General features: G+C 41.5%; 1 protein-coding gene across 1 annotated transcript in view; it reads right to left on the bottom strand.

Annotated features, from left to right (window-relative positions):
- CFAP299 (cilia and flagella associated protein 299) overlaps window positions 1–18,956 on the bottom strand; it is a 317,908-nt gene that overhangs the window by 10,618 nt on the left and 288,334 nt on the right. Inside the window, exon 5 of the mRNA XM_060776228.2 lies at window positions 4,153–4,282. Coding sequence (XP_060632211.1) covers window positions 4,153–4,282 — 130 coding nt within the window. The remainder of the gene's footprint in view (window positions 1–4,152; window positions 4,283–18,956) is intronic.

The raw sequence follows: 18,956 nt of genomic DNA, 5'->3' as shown, positions 1-18,956 counted from the left end.
AATGACCAGGGTGGGACAAAGGACAGTGATTCCGGCCATGAAAGCCTTCAACAATACATTGAACATCTCTACGGGAGAAACTGTTCCAAAAATTTACCCTGGATGTTTGAATCAATGAATGCAGAATCTGTGGATATGGGGGGCTGACTGCAATGTTCTTTTGATTGCATTTTAAAAAAATATTTGCTTTTTTGTTCTATTTTGTGTGTGCTGCAAACCGAATTACAACATTCTGAGGTTCCTTAAACAATGCCATATAATCCAGATTATCAAATCAGATAATCTACATGATCTGCTTTGAACTGGATTATATGAGTCTACATTGCCAGATAATCCAGTTCAAAGCAGGTAATCTGAATTCTGTATGACAGTGTAGAAGCGGCCTGAAAAGTATGGATTTGGCACACATATAAAATTAATTTAGAAGTCAATCAGATATATATCTGGTGAGTTTGTATACAAAACCATAATGGAATAGTTCCCCACTCTCCTATGCTATAGGCTGCTTCCACACAGCCATGTAATCTGGAGCAGAATGTGGATTTAAGAGATCCAGAGTGCTTACACGGAATGGACAGCAAGTTCTCATGGAGTCCACACAGACCCACGAGATCTCTTAATCCACATTCTGATCTGTACTGACTTCATCGAAAACCTCTTCTCCCTCCCCACCCATTATCTAATGGCTGGGACAAACGAATTTGGTACAAGTGAGCAACTTCATTGAATATATCTAATTTTTAAAAAGAAGTACTGTATATACTGGAGTATAAGCCGACCCAAATATAAGCCGAGGCACCTAATTTTACCACTAAAAACTGGGAAAAGGTATTGATTCGAGTATAAGCTGAGGGTGGGAAATGCAGCAGCTACTGGTCAATTTCAAAATAAAAATAGATACCAATAAAATTATATTAACTGAAGCATCAGTAGGTTAAATGTTTATTAATATTTACATAAAACTGTAAGATAAGACTGCCCAACTCTGAAAAAAACATTATTCTAACCTTCTTCAATGTACATGTGTTTAGGTAGCCTTCCAATAATAATAGAGTAAAATAATAAATGTTATTATTATTATTATTATTATTATTATTATTATTATTATTATCTTTATTTATACCCCGCAAAATCTCCCGTAGGACTCAATGTGGCTTACAAAGGCCAAGGCGCCAACAATCAACGACATACAATACACAATAAACTCAAAAGCAAATAATAAACATCAAGCAAAAGAATAAAACAGTAAAACAATGACACCGTGACATAATTAAAACCAAAGGCCGGGCCAAATGTAATGGACAAAATTAAAATGCTGAACTTGACAGGTAATATGTAGAGGTATATGGAGGTAGGTGCAATGTGCAGGTAATCCTGAGTCTCTAGTAAAGTGCAATTGGGCTTAAAACCAGGAGTTTCCTATTCTGAAAAGGCACACTGGAACAGCTAGGTCTTCAGGCTCTTCCTAAAGACAGCCAACGTTGGGGCTTGTCTGATGTCCTTGGGGAGAGAGTTCCAGAGTTGGGGGGCCACCACAGAGAAGGCCCTGTCCCTCGTCCCCACCAAACACGCCTGCGATGCAGGTGGGATCGAGAGCAGAGCCTCTCCAGATGATCGAAATAATAAAGTTAACCTATAAATGTAAATAAATAATAAAGTTAACCTATAAATGTAATAATAATAATAATAATAATAATAATAATAATAATAGAGTAAAATAATAAATAACCTTGACTCGAGATAAGCCGAGGGGAGCTTTTTCAGCCTAAAAAAGGGCTGAAAGCTAGGCTTATACTCGAGTATATACAGTACTATTTTACTGGCTCAGTGCCATGATATAGCATGGAAAACAGAGGAAAACAAAGCTTGCTACTGTGATCCTAAACATGTAGTGAGCCGAAGGAAGCAACAAAGATACTTCAGACCACTCCCACAATCCCTGGTCATGGGCCAAGCTGTCTCTGGGAGGATGAGTGCAGGAGTCCAAAACGTCTAGAGGGAGAGAGGCGCCTACTCCTGCTATCACCTTGAATACTTATTTGAATATGTTGCTTCTTGCCTCTCTGACTACAGGTGCACCCAGTTTCCCCACAGAATTATTAAACTATTACATAAGAAAGTGCCCTGGGATAAATAGGAAGGTTTTCTAGGTACATACTATGCTTAATGAAACTGGGGCTATTGCTATCGTTCTGGAGGAGCAACCATGGGTGTGTTGATCTTAAACAGAATGAAAATACAACTTTTCAGTTTTATGAAGCCTTCAAAAGTTTTTGAAGAGAGCCAGTGTATGTTATAGTAGTTTGAGTTCTCAATCAGGGCTCTGAAAGACCATTAGGCGACCTTGGGCAAATGAAATCATACTCTCTCTGCCTCAGGGCAAACAATGGCAAAACCTCTCTGAATAATTCTTTCCAAAGAGTCCCCTGTGATCGATCTGCCTTAGGGTCACCCAAAGGTGGAAAACAACATGAAAACAGGCAACATTTTTAGAAACCACCCTGAGTCCCCTTGGGGAGATAGGGGGGGGATATAAATAAAGTTTTATTATAGTTTTCATTATTATAAGTGAAAGTACCGCCATCTCCAGTTAAAAGAATCTCTGTGATAGAGCTAAAGTTGACTCTATTAGGGACTATGGAAAGACTGAAAAGCCAGCATATGTCAAGTGGTTTTTCCTCCAAAATGCTTGTAACCAGAAAGACTTTGAGTTGTGATTCTTTTTAGATTTTGGAATATCTGCAAATCCATAATGAGATATCTTGGAGTAGGACTCAAGTCTGAACATGACATTCGTTTATGTTTCATATACAATGTATACACATAGGCTGAAGGCAAAAGCAAATTGCTTTTCATGCAAAATATTTTTGTGCATGTGACATAGTTTGTGTGCACAAAAAACCATCGGAAATCAAAGGTGTCACTATCTCAGCCACTTGGAGCATTTCTGATTTCCAGATATGAGCTACAAGCAGGGCCGTAGCCAGAAAAAAATTTCGGGGAGGGTTGACAATTTCAGGGGGGGGGTTGAAAATTTTGGGGAGGGTTGAAAATTTCAGGGGGGGGGGGGTGAAACCTGCCTCCTAGCTCACGCTGAAGCAAAGAGCACAGCAGGGGGCAGAGCAATCTTCAATAGCCTGCAGCTCCACCCCTGTCAACCACCTCCACCAAGTCTGGCCTCCTTAATGAGAGCATTCAACACACACACACCCAACTTGGTTGCTTCACTGCATCGCCTATTGCTGCAAGTAATGACAGTGTGAATAAATTGTCACTATTTGCTTGAGATAGCGCTTGCAGTTCTGGAGGGACTCTTGATTTTTTGCATCTCATAGACTTAGCATGGGGATTTGGTTAACCAGTTAAAATTCATGAAAAAAACAGGTTTTTTTAAAAAAATCTGAAACATTTCGGGAGGGGTTTGAACCCCTAAAACCACCCCCTCGTTACAGGCCTGGCTACAAGGATGGGCTTAAGTACAGCAGGTTAAACCACCAGCTGCAGTAAATCTTGTCAGTCGAAAGGTTGACAGTTCAAAACCCAGGTCAGGGTGAGCTCCTAACCTTTAGCCCAGCTTCCGCCTACCTAGTGGTTCTAAAGCAAAATGTGTGTAGATAAATAGGTACCGCTTAAAAGTGGGGAGGTATTTTAAGGCATCCATAAAATGCTGGTGATTAGATCAAGGAGGAACGTTTACAAAGCTTTTGGCAGGGAAATGGAGTGACACAGCACCCCCAGTGGTCAGAACCGACCACAAGCCTCCAGGATGCCGAAGATGGGAAAGCCTATGTACCTCTTTCTATGTACAACTGTCTGTCTTGTCTGTGAATAAACAGCACTGAATGTTTGCCATATATGTATGCACTGTGATGTGCACAGAGTCCCCTTCGGGGTGAAATGGGTGGAATATAAATACTGTAAATAGATAAACCTGTACTAGGCATTAAAGACCAGCAGCAGCCATCCAGATCAGCAGTATGTAAGGCTGCCTCATCTGTTCAAGTGATGCCTAGCATTAATACATTTCCTTCAATTGCATTTACAAAGTGTATCATGTTAATAACATAATATATTCAGCAAATAGGGAATGTCCTTTATTTCAGAACATTAGACAAAAGGGGAATAATAACTATTGAAGGTAAAAATATTTACCTTGGGGTCCACATTAATGATTTTCCTGTCCGCTTTGTTCTTGAAAAGTATGCCGCATACATTTTCTGCAATCACTTGATAGTTTGGACTTGAATTAAGGCAGCAGATGTTTCTATCCCAGTTGTAGAAACTGTGAAAACAAAGCAAAAACAATGTAAAACATGTATTTACACTGCAGCACACGGCTAGGGTCAACATTACAATTGCGAAAAGCACTTGTCCACCTATTCCAAGGGGTATAGTAGATGGGAAAATACAGAGGAATGCAGCTTTGAGTCATTTCTTAGAGAAGGAGCAGTGATGTCATTTATAGACTCGTAGAACAGTAGAATTTGAAGGGAACATGGGAAGGATCTAGTCTAATTCACAATGGTACAGAAATCCATAGCTGAAGCATTTCAAGAGGTGCTGGAGCAGAGAGATAACTGATGATCTCCTGGAGCAAGAAAGAGAACCATCCAAACTGCAGCCATTTTACACAACTTTAAGTACCATAGCTCAAAACTATGAAATCATGGCAGAGAAGGCTAAATACCTTATTTCTTTATTTATTTGCTTGTTTGTTTGTTTGTTTGTTTATTTATTTATTTACAGTATTTATATTCTGCCCTTCTCACCCCGCAGGGGACTCAGGGTGGATTACAATGTACACATTTATGGCAAGCATTCAATGCCAAAGACACACAACAGATATAGACAAACAGTCAGAGGCTATTTAACTTTTTCTGGCCTCCACGGGAGCTGCCGCTTTCATCATCCATCTGTGACACTGATGAAGTACTTCTGCATTCCCCGAAAGGTTTTGCTGGAGTTTTTTTATGGCCTTGTAAATTTTGTTAAATTAGCCTCCCCACACATAGGTGGTACCTAATTTTCCTACTTGACAGAGGCAACTGTCTTTTGGGTTGCAAAGGTCGACAACAAGCTACACAATTGGTCGGAAGCTCACTTTGACCCGAGTTGGCTTCAAACTCATGACCTTGTGGTCAGAAGTGATTTTAATGCAACAGACACTCAGACAGCTGCACCACAGTTTCGGTCGCCACAGACACTCAGACAGCTGCGCACAGTCCCACCTTGTAGAAACGCGGCCAAGAGTACAAGGTCCAACAAATTTCTCGCTTGCCTTGCAGACAATTTCATGGTCCAGAAGGTAGAAGAAGCAACAAGGGGATTGACTACTCTTGATCTCATCTTAACAAATGCGGAGGACCTGATCGATGCGGTCGAAGTGGTAGGATCCTTAGGGGCAAGTGACCATGTGCTCCTGCAATTTGAGGTACAAAGGAAGGCCGAAACTAAGACAAGTCAAACCCGCATTTTGGACTTTAGGAGAGCTGATTTCCAAAAAATGAAAGAAACGCTGAGCAGCATTCCGTGGACACAGATACTAAAAGACAAGGGAGCTACGGATGGATGGGAATTTCTCAAGAGTGAAATACTCAAGGCGCAATTGCAAACTGTGCCAACAAAGAGAAAAAATAGGACAAGTGCAAAGAAGCCAGAATGGATGTCCAAAGAACTTCTAACTGTGCTAAGACACAAAAGAGAGATGCACAAGAAGTGGAAAAAGGGAGAAATCACCAAAGAAGAATTCAAACAAATAGCCAACACCTGTAGGGAAAAGGTCCGCAAGGCTAAAGCAAAAAACGAGCTCAGACTTGCCAGGGACATTAAAAACAATAAAAAGGGCTTCTATTCTTATGTCAGTAGAAAAAGGAAAAACAAGGAGGCGATAGGACCTCTTCGAGGAGAAGATGGGGCAATGATGACAGGGGATAGGGAAAAGGCAGAACTACTTAATGCCTTCTTTGCCTCGGTCTTCTCACAAAAAGAGAGTCTTCAACCTCAGCAAGATGGAGTGGATGAGGGTTTGGAGGACATCCAACCCCAAATTGGGAAAGAAGTCGTTCAGGAATACCTGGCCGCTCTTAATGAGTTCAAGTCCCCAGGGCCAGATCAACTACACCCCAGAGTATTGAAGGAACTAGCGGAAGTCATTTCGGAACCATTGGCAACCATCTTTGAGAGTTCTTGGAGAACGGGAGAAGTTCCAGCAGATTGGAGGAGGGCCAATGTGGTCCCAATCTTCAAGAAGGGAAAAAAGGATGACCCAAACAACTACCGTCTGGTCAGCCTCACGTCGATACCGGGCAAGATTCTGGAAAAGATTGTTAAGGAAGCGGTCTGCAAACACTTAGAAACAAATGCAGTCATCGCTAATAGTCAACATGGATTTATCAAAAACAAGTCATGTCAGACTAATCTGATCTCTTTCTTCGATAGAGCTACAAGCTGGGTAGATGCAGGGAATGCCGTGGATGTAGCGTACCTGGATTTCAGTAAGGCCTTCGACAAGGTCCCCCATGACCTTCTGGCAAGGAAACTAGTCCAATGTGGGCTAGGCAAAACTACGGTGAGGTGGATCTGGAATTGGTTAAGTGGACGAACACAGAGAGTGCTCACTAATGCTTCCTCTTCATCTTGGAAAGAAGTGACAAGTGGAGTGCCGCAGGGTTCCGTCCTGGGCCCGGTCCTGTTCAACATCTTTATTAATGACTTAGATGAAGGGCTAGAAGGCATGATCATCAAGTTTGCAGACGACACCAAATTGGGAGGGATAGCCAATAGTCCAGAGGACAGGAGCAGAATTCAAAACGATCTTGACAGATTAGAGAGATGGGCCAAAACTAACAAAATGAAGTTCAACAGTGACAAATGCAAGATACTCCACTTTGGCAGAAAAAACGAAATGCAAAGATACAGAATGGGTGACGCCTGGCTCGAGAGCAGTACGTGTGAAAAAGATCTTGGAGTCCTCGTGGACAACAAGTTAAACATGAGCCAACAATGTGACGTGGCGGCAAAAAAAGCCAATGGGATTTTGGCCTGCATCAAGAGGAGCATAGTGTCTAGATCTAAGGAAGTAATGCTACCCCTCTATTCTGCTCTGGTTAGACCACACCTGGAATATTGTGTCCAATTCTGGGCGCCACAATTCAAGAGAGATATTGACAAGCTGGAATGTGTCCAGAGGAGGGCGACTAAAATGATCAAGGGTCTGGAGAACAAGCCCTATGAGGAGCGGCTTAGGGAACTGGGCATGTTTAGCCTGAAGAAGAGAAGGCTGAGAGGAGATATGATAGCCATGTATAAATATGTGAGAGGAAGCCACAGGGAGGAGGGAGCAAGCTTGTTTTCTGCTTCCTTGGAGACTAGGACGCGGAACAATGGCTTCAAACTACAAGAGAGGAGATTCCATCTGAACATGAGGAAGAACTTCCTGACTGTGAGAGCCGTTCAGCAGTGGAACTCTCTGCCCCGGAATGTGGTGGAGGCTCCTTCTGTGGAAGGTTTTAAACAGAGGCTGGATGGCCATTTGTCAGGGGTGATTTGAATGCAATATTCCTGCTTCTTGGCAGGGGGTTGGACTGGATGGCCCATGAGGTCTCTTCCAACTCTTTGATTCTATGATTCTATGATTCTAACTACAACTCCCAGAATCCCATAGCATTTTGCCATGGCAGTTAAACTGTTCTAATTCTGCAGGGTGGATACAGCCAAGGCCAATCTTGATGTTGCAAATAGTGATACGGTCCTTATTTTGCTGATGTTTACATTATAATACTCGTTTAAAAGTCTGTTTGCATTTCTGATTAAAAGATATAGTTTACAATTTAGAGGGAGGAAAAATCTTACAGTTGAATGTGCTTCACAGTCTGAATCTATTTATTGATTTTATTATGCTTTTTATATTATATGTTAATGTTTTAAATTGTATTTATAGTATTCTGGGCACTGAATTAGGTCCGTAAACCGCCTTGAGTCACCTGCAGGCTGAGAAAGGCAGTATACAAATACAGTAAATAAACAAATAATAATAAACAAATAATAATAATAAGCACCATCCAAGTCAATGACATTCATTTCCTGGTAGCTATGCATCAGATTGCAGTCATGGCCATTCTAGTAAATGAAACATTATGCTCTGTATTGATGGTGTTTTGGATAGTAATGTTCACACACAATGAGATCTTGCATTTTGAAATCTACTATTGCAGAATTCTAGTTTTCTAGCAGTGACTCCCTCTTTTTCTGGTAACCGTTAGAAATCAAATGTGTGTCTCATAATGACACTGTGCTCAAGACTCTCTGCCCTGGAAACAACAGCTGAATAGAGGGAGATGGATCAGCATTTAGAGGACTATGGCTTGGTGAGAAATACAGGAGGTTTCAGTCCACTGTTGACCAGAATTGCTCACTTTTCACCAACCTGCAACCTGAAGTCTAGTCACTTGTTAAGCTTGTAGCAGAATTCTAAATATGTGTAAAGGTAAAGCTTTCCCTTGACATTAAGTCTAGTCATGTCTGACTCTGGGGAGTGCGGCTCATCTCCATTTCTAAGCTGAAGAGCCGACGTTGTTTGTAGACATCTCCAAGGTCATGTGGTCAGCATGACTGCAAGGAGCACCGTTACCTTCCCATGGTGCTATTGATCTATTCACATTTGCATGTTTTCAAACTACTAGGTTGGCAGAAGCTGGGCCTCACCCCGCTTCCCAGATTCAAACTGCCAATCTTTCAGCCAGCAAGTTCAGTAGCTCAGCGGTTTAACCCGCTACACCATCAGGGGGTCTAAATATGTGTACTTTAGAAAAATATGAATGTAAATATACATACATGTAAAGAGTACTGTTACTTTATTTATATATGTACCACCTTTTAAAAATAACGGTATTCAAAGCAATCTTCAAAATTAAAACCAGCATAGATTAAAAACTATACAAAACCTTGGTAAACTATGCATACATAAATTATTTAAAGCAATTAACAACATGTAGGATTAAAGCCACTTAAAATTTATTGGAAAACACACACATTATATCTTTCTATGATTTCACTTAAGCCTTTTTTGTATAATATTTTCCCCTCAATAAGTGTCCTTTTGGAAAGATTTCAGTGACAGAGGCAATGTGGAAAACATTCTGGCAACAATTACTCGGGAAGGTGCATGAACAACAGAGACCAGGATTCCAATATCATGTTTGTATCTCTCATTCTCAAAAATCAACATGAATGATTGCTTCTGATGCTAATACTTTTTACCTGGATGATTCCACAGGAATCATTTCAAAGCATTATTGTAGAGAAAAATGCTATCATGTTAGGACTAGCTCCCTGAATACTAGCAGGCGAGGAAAGACATGTCCAAATTATCATTGTAAGTTCGCTTAACTGTTACACTTCTATGCTGTGAAAGCTTGGCGATACTGTAATTCTGTGAATGGGCTAAGCGAAATGTCTTTAGTAAAGCTACAGTTGCGAAGATTTCTTTTAAGAAAATCTGGAGTCATGGTAGAGTAGGCAGCCACCTGCGGTGCAGTGAGTTAAACTGCTGAGCTGCTGAACTTGATGACCAAAAGGTCTCCAGTTCGAATCCGGGGAGTGGGGTGAGCTCCCACTGTTAGCTCCAGCTTCTGCCAACCTAGCAGTTTGAAAACATGCAAATGTGAGATGATCTGGTGGGAAGATAACGGTACTCCATGCAGTCATGCCCACCACATGATCTTGGAGGTGTCTACGAACATTGCCAGCTCTTCGGCTTAGAAATGGAGATGAGCACCAATCCCCAGAGTTGGACATGACTAGACTTAATGTCAGGGGAAAACCTTTACCTTTATCTTTATCTAGAGTCGTGGTTCCCAACCTTTGGTCCTCCAGGTGTTATGGACTTCTGCTCCCACAATGCCTAACAGCGGGTAAAATGTCTGGGATTTCTGGAAGTTGAAGTCCAAAACACCTGGCAGACTAAAGCTTGGGAACCACTGATCTAGACAGATTTTAATTTTCAGCTGTGAGCCTCATCTGGCCTACTGTGATTTCATAGGTTTTGCCACTACGTGGGGTAGTGTTCACCTTCATTTCTAAGCCGAACAACCGGCGTTGCCTGTAGATGCCTCCAAGGTCATGTGGCCAGCATCACTGCATGGAGCATCATTACCCTTCCACTGAAAACATGTAACTTGATCCACTCACATTTATATGCTTTTGAACTTCGAGGTTGGCAGAAGCTGGCCACCCCATCTTTTCCTCATATTTGCAGCCAAACATCCTTTTTTTTTCTTGCACCATGTGCTCTCAGGTCCGCCAGAATTACCACACGGAGAGTGAAGCTGGAATGAACCATATGGTCAACCAGTTCCTCCATGCTGGCTACAAATATCTCTTATAATTGCTTATAATTAACAATTGTAAGCAACCAATATGTGCCATTTATCACATTGAGAGATAGATAAAGATAAAGGTTTTCCCTCAACATTAAGTCTAGTCATGTCCAACTCTGGGGGAAGGTGCTCATCTTCATTTCTAAGCCAAAGAGCCGCCATTGCCCATAGATGCCTCCAAGGTCATGTGGCTGGCATGACTGCGTGGAGCACTGTTACCTTTCCGCCGGAGCGGTACCTATTGATCTACTCACATTGGCATGTTTTCAAACTGCTAGATTGGCAGAAGCTGGGGCTAACAGCGGGAGCTCACCCTGTCCCATGGATTCGAATTTACAGTCAGAAAGTTCTGTAGCTTAGTGGTTTAACCTGCTGCACCATTGCAGCATCTGTAATAGTTAATCAGCATCTGGAGAGCCTCAACTTTGTGGGCTGAAGACTTTCTCCCCCCAGTGGTTCTCAACCTGGGGTCCCCAGATGTTTTTGGCCTTCAACTCCCAGAAATCCTAACAGCTGGTAAACTGGCTGGGATTTCTGGGAGCTGTAGGCCAAAAACATCTGGGGACCCCAGGTTGAGAACCACTGCTAGTCTCCCCCTCTTATGTGCAAGCTCAGTTTTAACATACAGATTTGAATTGGCAAGCCACACTTTGGATTGCAGGTACCTAGTAATGTATATCAGCTTATCTAATGTTGTGTGTTGTCCTCTTATGATCTCCTTCTTTCAATATACAGCTCAATTAATGGACAGAATCTGTAACTAAGATGGTGATAGGAAACTACATACCAAGCCATCTTCTTATTCTGAAGGGAGAAAAAAAAAAGATTTCCTGCAAAGATTTTTCTCCTGATCATTACAAATAAATTAGACTTGTGGGGAAAGGGCCATTAAACAAATCCACATTAATCACATTCATCATTTTGCCAGGTTTTGTACTCATGTGCAATGAACTGGAACACTACCATAGCTCTGTCCTTTGCCCCAGAGGGCTCACAGCTCAAGCACACATACATTGCCAGTGAATCAAAACTGCCTTTGCAAGTCTGTTCTTGTCGTGATAAACAAGGCTATGCACAACCATTATGCGGCTGACATTGGGTTTTTTTAACCAGATGCTCAGTTGGCACATGGCAGAAACTACTAGAGGCATTTGTGAGACGTATTTCCTAACTCCCCCCTCTTTGATAGCTATCTAGCTTTGAAAGCAAATAGGTGCACACCAGTACAGTGCGGAAATGATTAGTGGAAAGAGTACAGATTATGGAATATCATCTACCACTGACAATTACCCTTATCCTTAGCAAACATGGGAATGTTGGAAGCCTAAGGGAAGCCCTTAGATTTTCATTTTATATGTTTTGGTTTTCAAGGTATCTTCTCCAATGCATCAGCCTATAATCAATTTTTTTTACAAGTTACTCATTGTTGTGGAATAGTTTTTTTTCCCAGCCTAATCTGCTCCCAGTTGTTTGGAGTACAACTTCCATCAGCTGCAGCCAGCATGGCCAGTGGTCATTGATGGTGCGATTTGTAGTCTCAAGACTCTGGAACAGTGGTTCTCAACCTTCCTAATGCTGTGACCCCTTACTAAAGTTCCTCATGTTTTGGTGACCCCCAACCACAAAATTATTACTGTTGCTACTTCATAATTGTAATTTTGCTTCTGTTATGAATCGTAATGTAAATATCTGATATGCAGGATGTATTTTCACTCACTGGATGAAATTTGGCACAAATACCCGAAACATCCAAATTTGAATACTGGTAGGGTTGGAGGGGATTGGTTTTTTTGTCATTTGGGAGTTGTAGTTGCTGGGATTTATAGTTCATCTACAATCCTAGACATTCTGAACTCCATCAACGATGAAATTGAACCAGTCTTGGCACACACAACTCCCGTGACCAATAGAAAAATACTGGAAGGGTTTGGTGGGCATTGACCTTGAGTTTTGGAGTTGTAGTTCACCTACATCCAGAGAGCACTGTGGACTCAAAGCAATGATGGATCTGGACCAAACTTGACACGAATACTCAATATGCCCAAATGTGAACACTGGTGGAGTTTCGGGAAAATAGACCTTGAAATTTGAAAGTTATACTTAGCCTACAATTACAGAGCATTCTGAACTCCACCAATGATGGACTTGAACCAAACTTGACAGACAGAACTCCCATGACCAACAGAAAATACTGGAATGGTTTGGTGGGCAATGGCCTCAGCTTTGGAGTTGTAGAGCACTGAGAGCACTGTGGACTCAAACAATGATAGATCTAGACCAAATTTGGCGTGAATACTCAATATGTCCAAATGTGAACATTGGTGGAGTTTATGGAAAATAGATCTTGACATTTGGGAGTTGTAGTTGCTGGGATTTATAGTTCACCTACAATTGTACCAAACTTCCCACACAGAACCCCCGTGATACTGTGTTTTCTGATGGTCTTTGGTGACCCCTCTGATGACCCCGTGTTGAGAAATGCTGCTCTGGAGGAAGGCTGTCATGGAGTGTATGCATTGCTTCATCTCCTAAATTCCTACCCAGGTTAGAGCTGGTCAGTGGGAGGTAAGACTGCTTTGGATTCTTCCCCTCTAGTTTCCCAAACAACCCACTGCTTGTTAAGCTTGTTAAACACAACAGCCCCAACCATTTCCATTAAAAATAAAAAAAAGATCAGTCCTGCAGCTGGCCAGTGGGCACTGCTCAGTGCTGCATATTCCACATACCTCGTCTGCCTTGTTGAACAGCATTAAATAAGTCTGGATCATCTGAAAATTTATTACAATAATAGCAAAAGGAAATCTATGCTGCAATTTTTAAAATACTTTTGGCATTCTTTACTGTCTATTTGATAGCAGATCTCTTTCTCTCCCAGGACTGTTTAAAATATTTAAAAGGCATCTCTAATTCTATTAATCAAAATTAGATTTACTTGTATTAGGGCCACAGTGATTCTTAGGTTGCATTCTGGATTGTTATTCATTCCAGAGAGTGAGTCAAATTGTGCTTTAACCAGAAAAATCTACAGGCTCAAAGGCTAACAGCAGGGAAAAATATAGAACTCCAATTAAGCCATTGGTCAATGCCATCCAGCACACACTCGGTTGGTCTGCTTGCATCTCAATAGGCCAGTCAAGGAGCCCCTGGTAGTGCAATGGGTTAAACCCTCATGCTGACAGGACTGCTGACCAAAAGGTTGGCGGTTCAAATCCGGGGACCGGAGCTCCTGTCAGCTCCACCTTCTCATGAGAGAAGCCTCCCACAGGATGGGAAAACATCCAGGCATCCCTGGGCAATGTCCTTGCAGATGGCCAATTCACTCACACCAGAAGCAACTTGCAGTTTCTCAAGTTGCTCCTGACACGAAAAAACAATACACAGTCATTTTCTCAACAAGTGGAAATATTGTAGCCTAAATTTTGTATTTACAAATCACGCACACAGCTAATCATCAGAGCTAGTATGATCTTAGAGCTCTAATGGACTCATAAAGGGAGATATGGGGCACATCTACATTTACCATTTAATGCTGATTGAAGACATCTTGAAAATGCAGTGTTCAAAGGACACATGGTTGGAACATGCGCAGAGACCTGCTTTAGAAGCCTTAAACCAGCATAAGCAAAAATCACGCTATATCTATTGGGGATGTGGAGAGCATGTGAATCTGTGGCAGAAAATGGAGCCCTGGAGAGTACCGGTGTGTGAGTCTGACTTTTGTACCCCAAACAATATGAATTCCTTTCCCATATACAGCCTCTTCAAAACCCATCTTCCAACTCTATGACTCATTTTTTGTTGTTGTTTATCTGTCCCTCTACTAGTATTCTTTGTATATGTGGAATACACACATGTAAACACAATTTTAGGAGTACTGAAGGAATGAGAAATCCATTAAAAACTAGAAGCAGGTTGGCATATTCATTCATGCATTGGGATAGATATGCAATGTAGCTGTTTCATACACGGCATTCAGGTATATACTTGCTGCTAGGTGAACATCTCATCATGCATTGTTCACATTGTTTTAACCAGCTCTGCAAGGGGAGACTGCTGACTTTACACAAATGCTTTGCAACATGGTTACTAATTACTACATTAGTAAATACGTATACTCAGGATATCCCAATTACTACATTAGTAAATAAGTATACTCAGGATATCTTGTACTGTACAGACCACAAATAGCATAAATTGACAAATTGGAAATATTCTTGGTATGCTACTAGGTAACTTAGGCCTTGTGCAACACTGAGACTTTACAGTACTTTTTGTCTTGATTTTACTTGTTATTCATGATTTTGCATTTAAACTCTTTCTTGAAATAGCCTAGGTTGCACTCATGCTCCCTTCCTTTGTATTCTTCCTCTGCCCTTTCCACTGATAATGCTTCAGAAATTGACTTTTGCCAGTTTCATTTAAGTCCTTTCAAAATATTTTCATAATAGCCCAAGTGTTAAGGTGCTTTAGCAATATTACAATAGTCAAGGATTAGGATAATTTTGTTCTACAGCTAAAACATGTTGAGTATCCCTTATCTGGAATTTGGAAACTTTCCAAAATTGTCCACATGGGTGGCTGGGATAGGGACATCATTGCTTTCTGATGGTTGCATATACAAACATTTAGTTTAATGTACAAAATCACTAAACTATTGTGCATATAATTACCTTCAGGCTGTGTGTATAAGGTGTAAATGAAACAGAAATGAATTTTGTGTTTAGACTTGGGTCCCATCTCCAAGATATTTCATTATGTACATACAAGTATTTCGAAATAAAATGAAATCTGAAGTATGGAACACTTCAGGTCCCAAGCATTTTGAATAGAGGATGCTCAGCATTGCCTCTGCAAAATCCTGCAAATCTCCTGGGAAGACAGGTGGACCAATGTCAGCATGCTGGATGAAGCAAAGATCGCTAGCATTGAAGTAATGCCCCTATGCTATCAACTCCACTGGACTGGCCACGTTTTCCAAATGCCAGATCACCATCTCCCAGAGCAGTTACTATACTCCCAACTCTCGAATGGAAAACAGAATGTTGGTGGACAGAAAAAGAGATTTAAAGATGGGCTTAAAGCTAATCTTAAAAATTGTGGCATAGACATCAAGAACTGTTCAAGCTGGAGGTCAGCTGTGACCAGCAGTGCTGCCGAATTTGAAGAGGTACGAATGAAGGGTGAATGGGAGAAATGTGCCAAGAGGAAGGCATGTCAAGCCAACCCTGATGAGACCGCCTTTCACCTGGAAACCGATGTCTTCACTGTGGGAGAACATGCAGATCAAGAACCTCGAGTTAGAGCTCTTGAGAGCCATGGCTTCCCAATTCTCAGTTCTCACAGTTTTGAAGGTTGGCTTTAAGCCCACCTTTAAATCTCTTTTCCTGTCAACCAACATTACATTTCCCTTTTTTGATGGCACAGGAGCATCGCTTCAATGCTTGTTGTCTTTGCTTCTCCCAGCACACTGACATTTGTCGACCTGTCTTCCTAAGAGGTTTGCAGGATTTTTTGGATGTAACACTGATGGAATCATTCCAGGAGTTGAGTGTGACATCTGTAAGCAGTCCATGTTTCGCAGGCATATAGCAGGGTTGGAAGGACAATAGCTTTATAAACAAACACCTTGGTATCCCTATGGATATCCCGATCCTCAAACACTCTCTGCTTCATTCAGTAAAATGCTGCACTTGCAGAGCTCAGGAGGTGTTGTATTTCAGTGTCAATGTTGACTTTGGTGGAGAGGTAGCTGTCAAGGTAGTGGAAATGGTCAACATTTTCTAATGTTACACTACTGAACTGTATTTCTTTATTTTCTAATGTTACACTACTGAACTGTATTTCTGGCATTGCAGAGGGATTGGCTGGTGGCTGCTGGAAGAGCACTTTGGTTTTCTCAATGTTCAATGAGAGACCGAGCTTCTCATATGCTTCTGGCAAAGGTGTTTAGAGTGGCTTGCAGGTCTTCTTCTGAATGCACACAGACTACACTATCATCACCATATTGGAGTTTTATAACAGATGTTGTGACATTGGTTTTGGCTTTCAGTCTGCTGAGGTTAAATAGCTTTCCATCTGTCTGATAGATGATTTCCACTCCAGTAAGAAACTTCCCATCAACAAGATGAAATATCATAGTGATGAAGATGGAAAATAAGGTTGGGGCAATAACACGTCCCTGTTTGACACCTGATTCCACCTTAAATGGGTCACTTTGAGAGCCATTGTTGTCCAAGACTCTTGCCATCATGTCATCATATAAATATATGTAAATACAAACAAATGAGGTGATATCTGTTATTTAAGTGATATCGGTTACTCTGTTTTGGCAAGGTAGTAGCTGCTCATAACTTCATCATGAACCACTGTGTTATTTCAATTGTGTTTGCTTCTTTCTCTCTTGTCCCTAGCAGACAAGGCCAGGGAAAATTCTGTTGTTTCAGTCTTCCATTTTTCTATCACTACTCACAGAAATACACCCATATAAAACTGCTCTTTTATTCCATATCAGGAACTTAGTCAAAAATTAATTACAAGCAATAATAGCTCAACAGCTTTTTTCACTTTGTGGTTCCACAAGTTTGTGATGTCAGTCATCCGGCTTGATTTCCTTTCTCTTGTAACTGAAACTACTGCCTTTCCACAAATGAGTGGTGAAAGAAAAAGGGTGGCGATGGCAGACATAAAGGACAGCGATGCATTGAGAAATGCAAATCAAACCCATCAGGCATTTGATTTCTCACTGCTCTATAATCATTTTGTTGGCACCCTTCATGGCCTTGCCAAATAGGATATTGAGGAGCAGTTGTTCATACAATTGGATTCAGTCTATCATTTTTTTGTTTTTCAATGAACGTTTCGGTGCTTTCTTGAGTGGGTTTTACTAACAGAACACACATGTTGGACAACACATGACTCCAGAATACAAAGGAGCAATGAGTCATGGCAGTTAAAGTGGCATTAATTCTCCAATATAAATGCACTGTAAGAAGATAGTAACATATGTGGGAAGGCCAAAGGAACTAGGTATTTCTTTTTATCCCAGAGAAACAAGACAGGAGTGAGTAGCCCAATGTAAGGCATTGAATTTTGCCATTATTTATGTGTAAATCGCTTTGAGTCCCCCCAGGGGTGAGAAAGGCAGTATATAAATACTGTGAATAAATAAATAGATTGGATTCCAGCTGGAAACAAACAGCATGTTTGCAACTGGTGATATCTGAGATCCAGAAATATTGGGACAGAATGATCTTTTATTTATTTATTTATCATGTCAGAAGTGAACCGAAGGTACAGTTATAATATATTTTATAATACCAACAAAGTTTTAAAACTTGGCATTATACTAAATATCTTTTGACCAGTAGCTGACCACTTGGGAGTACCTCTGGTGCTGCTGTAAGAAGGTTCTCCATTGTGCATGTGGCAGGGCTCCGGCTGCATTATCTGTGGTTTGCTCTTCTCCACACTCACATGTCATGGACTCCACTTTGTGGCCCCATTTCTTAAGGTTGGCTCTGCATCTCATAGTGCCAGAGCGCAGTCTGTTCAGTTTCTTATTTATTTATTTATTTATTTATTTGCTTTATTTCTATACCGCGTTTCTCAACCTATATTAGGTGACTCAATGCGGTTTACACAGTATTAATTACTACAACAATAACAATTAAAACACAGCATACACAATAGCAAACACACAACATTCATACAATGCCTCGATCACAAACAGTTTACCGTCATTCTGTGTACAATTGCGCTGATTAGCCAAACGCTTGCTCAAAGAGCCAGGTTTTGAGCTTCTTCCTAAACGCCAGCAGCGAAGGGGCCTGTCTGATGTCGTTTCATAACCGAGGGGCCACCACCGAGAAGGCCCTGTCTCTCGTTCCCGCCAGCCGTGCCTGTGACGCAGGCGGAACCGAGAGCAGGGCCTCCCCGGACGATCTTAATGTCCGTGTCGGTTCATAGGCGGAGATGCGTTCGGAGAGGTAGGTGGGGCCGGAACCGTTTAGGGCTTTGTAGGCTAATGCCAGCACCTTGAATTGTGCCCGGTAGGGAATTGGCAGCCAGTGGAGCTGGCTCAACAGAGGAGTGGTATGCTCCCTGAGAGCTGCTTCCAAGTTGCCCAGTCTTCTGTGTGCTCAGGGAAGAAACTCTCATTCAGTATCAGCATGGGTTGAGTTTCTGGTTTTAGCCTGCCACATTTGGACTCTTGCTTGCTGAGGCGTTCCTGTGAGTATCTCTGTAGAGCTTAGAAAACTGTTTCTTGATTTAAGGCGTTGGCCTGCTGGCTGATATCTGAACAGAGGATGGGCCAAAGATGTCACAGGATGCCTTGGTCCTTTCATTATTGGTTGCTACTTCCTGATGGATGTCAGGTGATGCAATACCCAGTGGTGTAAGGGTGTAGACATCCTTTGGTAGTGTGGCATGTCTCATTAAGAGCCACACCTACTGTTTTAACGTGGTGAGATGTGTTCCACACTGGGCAAGCATACTCAACAGCAAAGTAGCAAAGCACAAGGGCATCTGTCTTCGCATATTATTCTCATATATTAAGAAATGCTTTTAAAAGAACATTTA

This window comes from Anolis sagrei, chromosome 5 (assembly GCF_037176765.1).
Source record: "Anolis sagrei isolate rAnoSag1 chromosome 5, rAnoSag1.mat, whole genome shotgun sequence".
Taxonomy (NCBI): Eukaryota; Metazoa; Chordata; class Lepidosauria; order Squamata; family Dactyloidae; genus Anolis; species Anolis sagrei.
The sequence above is the reverse complement of the archived record's forward strand: the minus strand, read 5'-3'. Positions and strand labels throughout refer to the sequence as shown.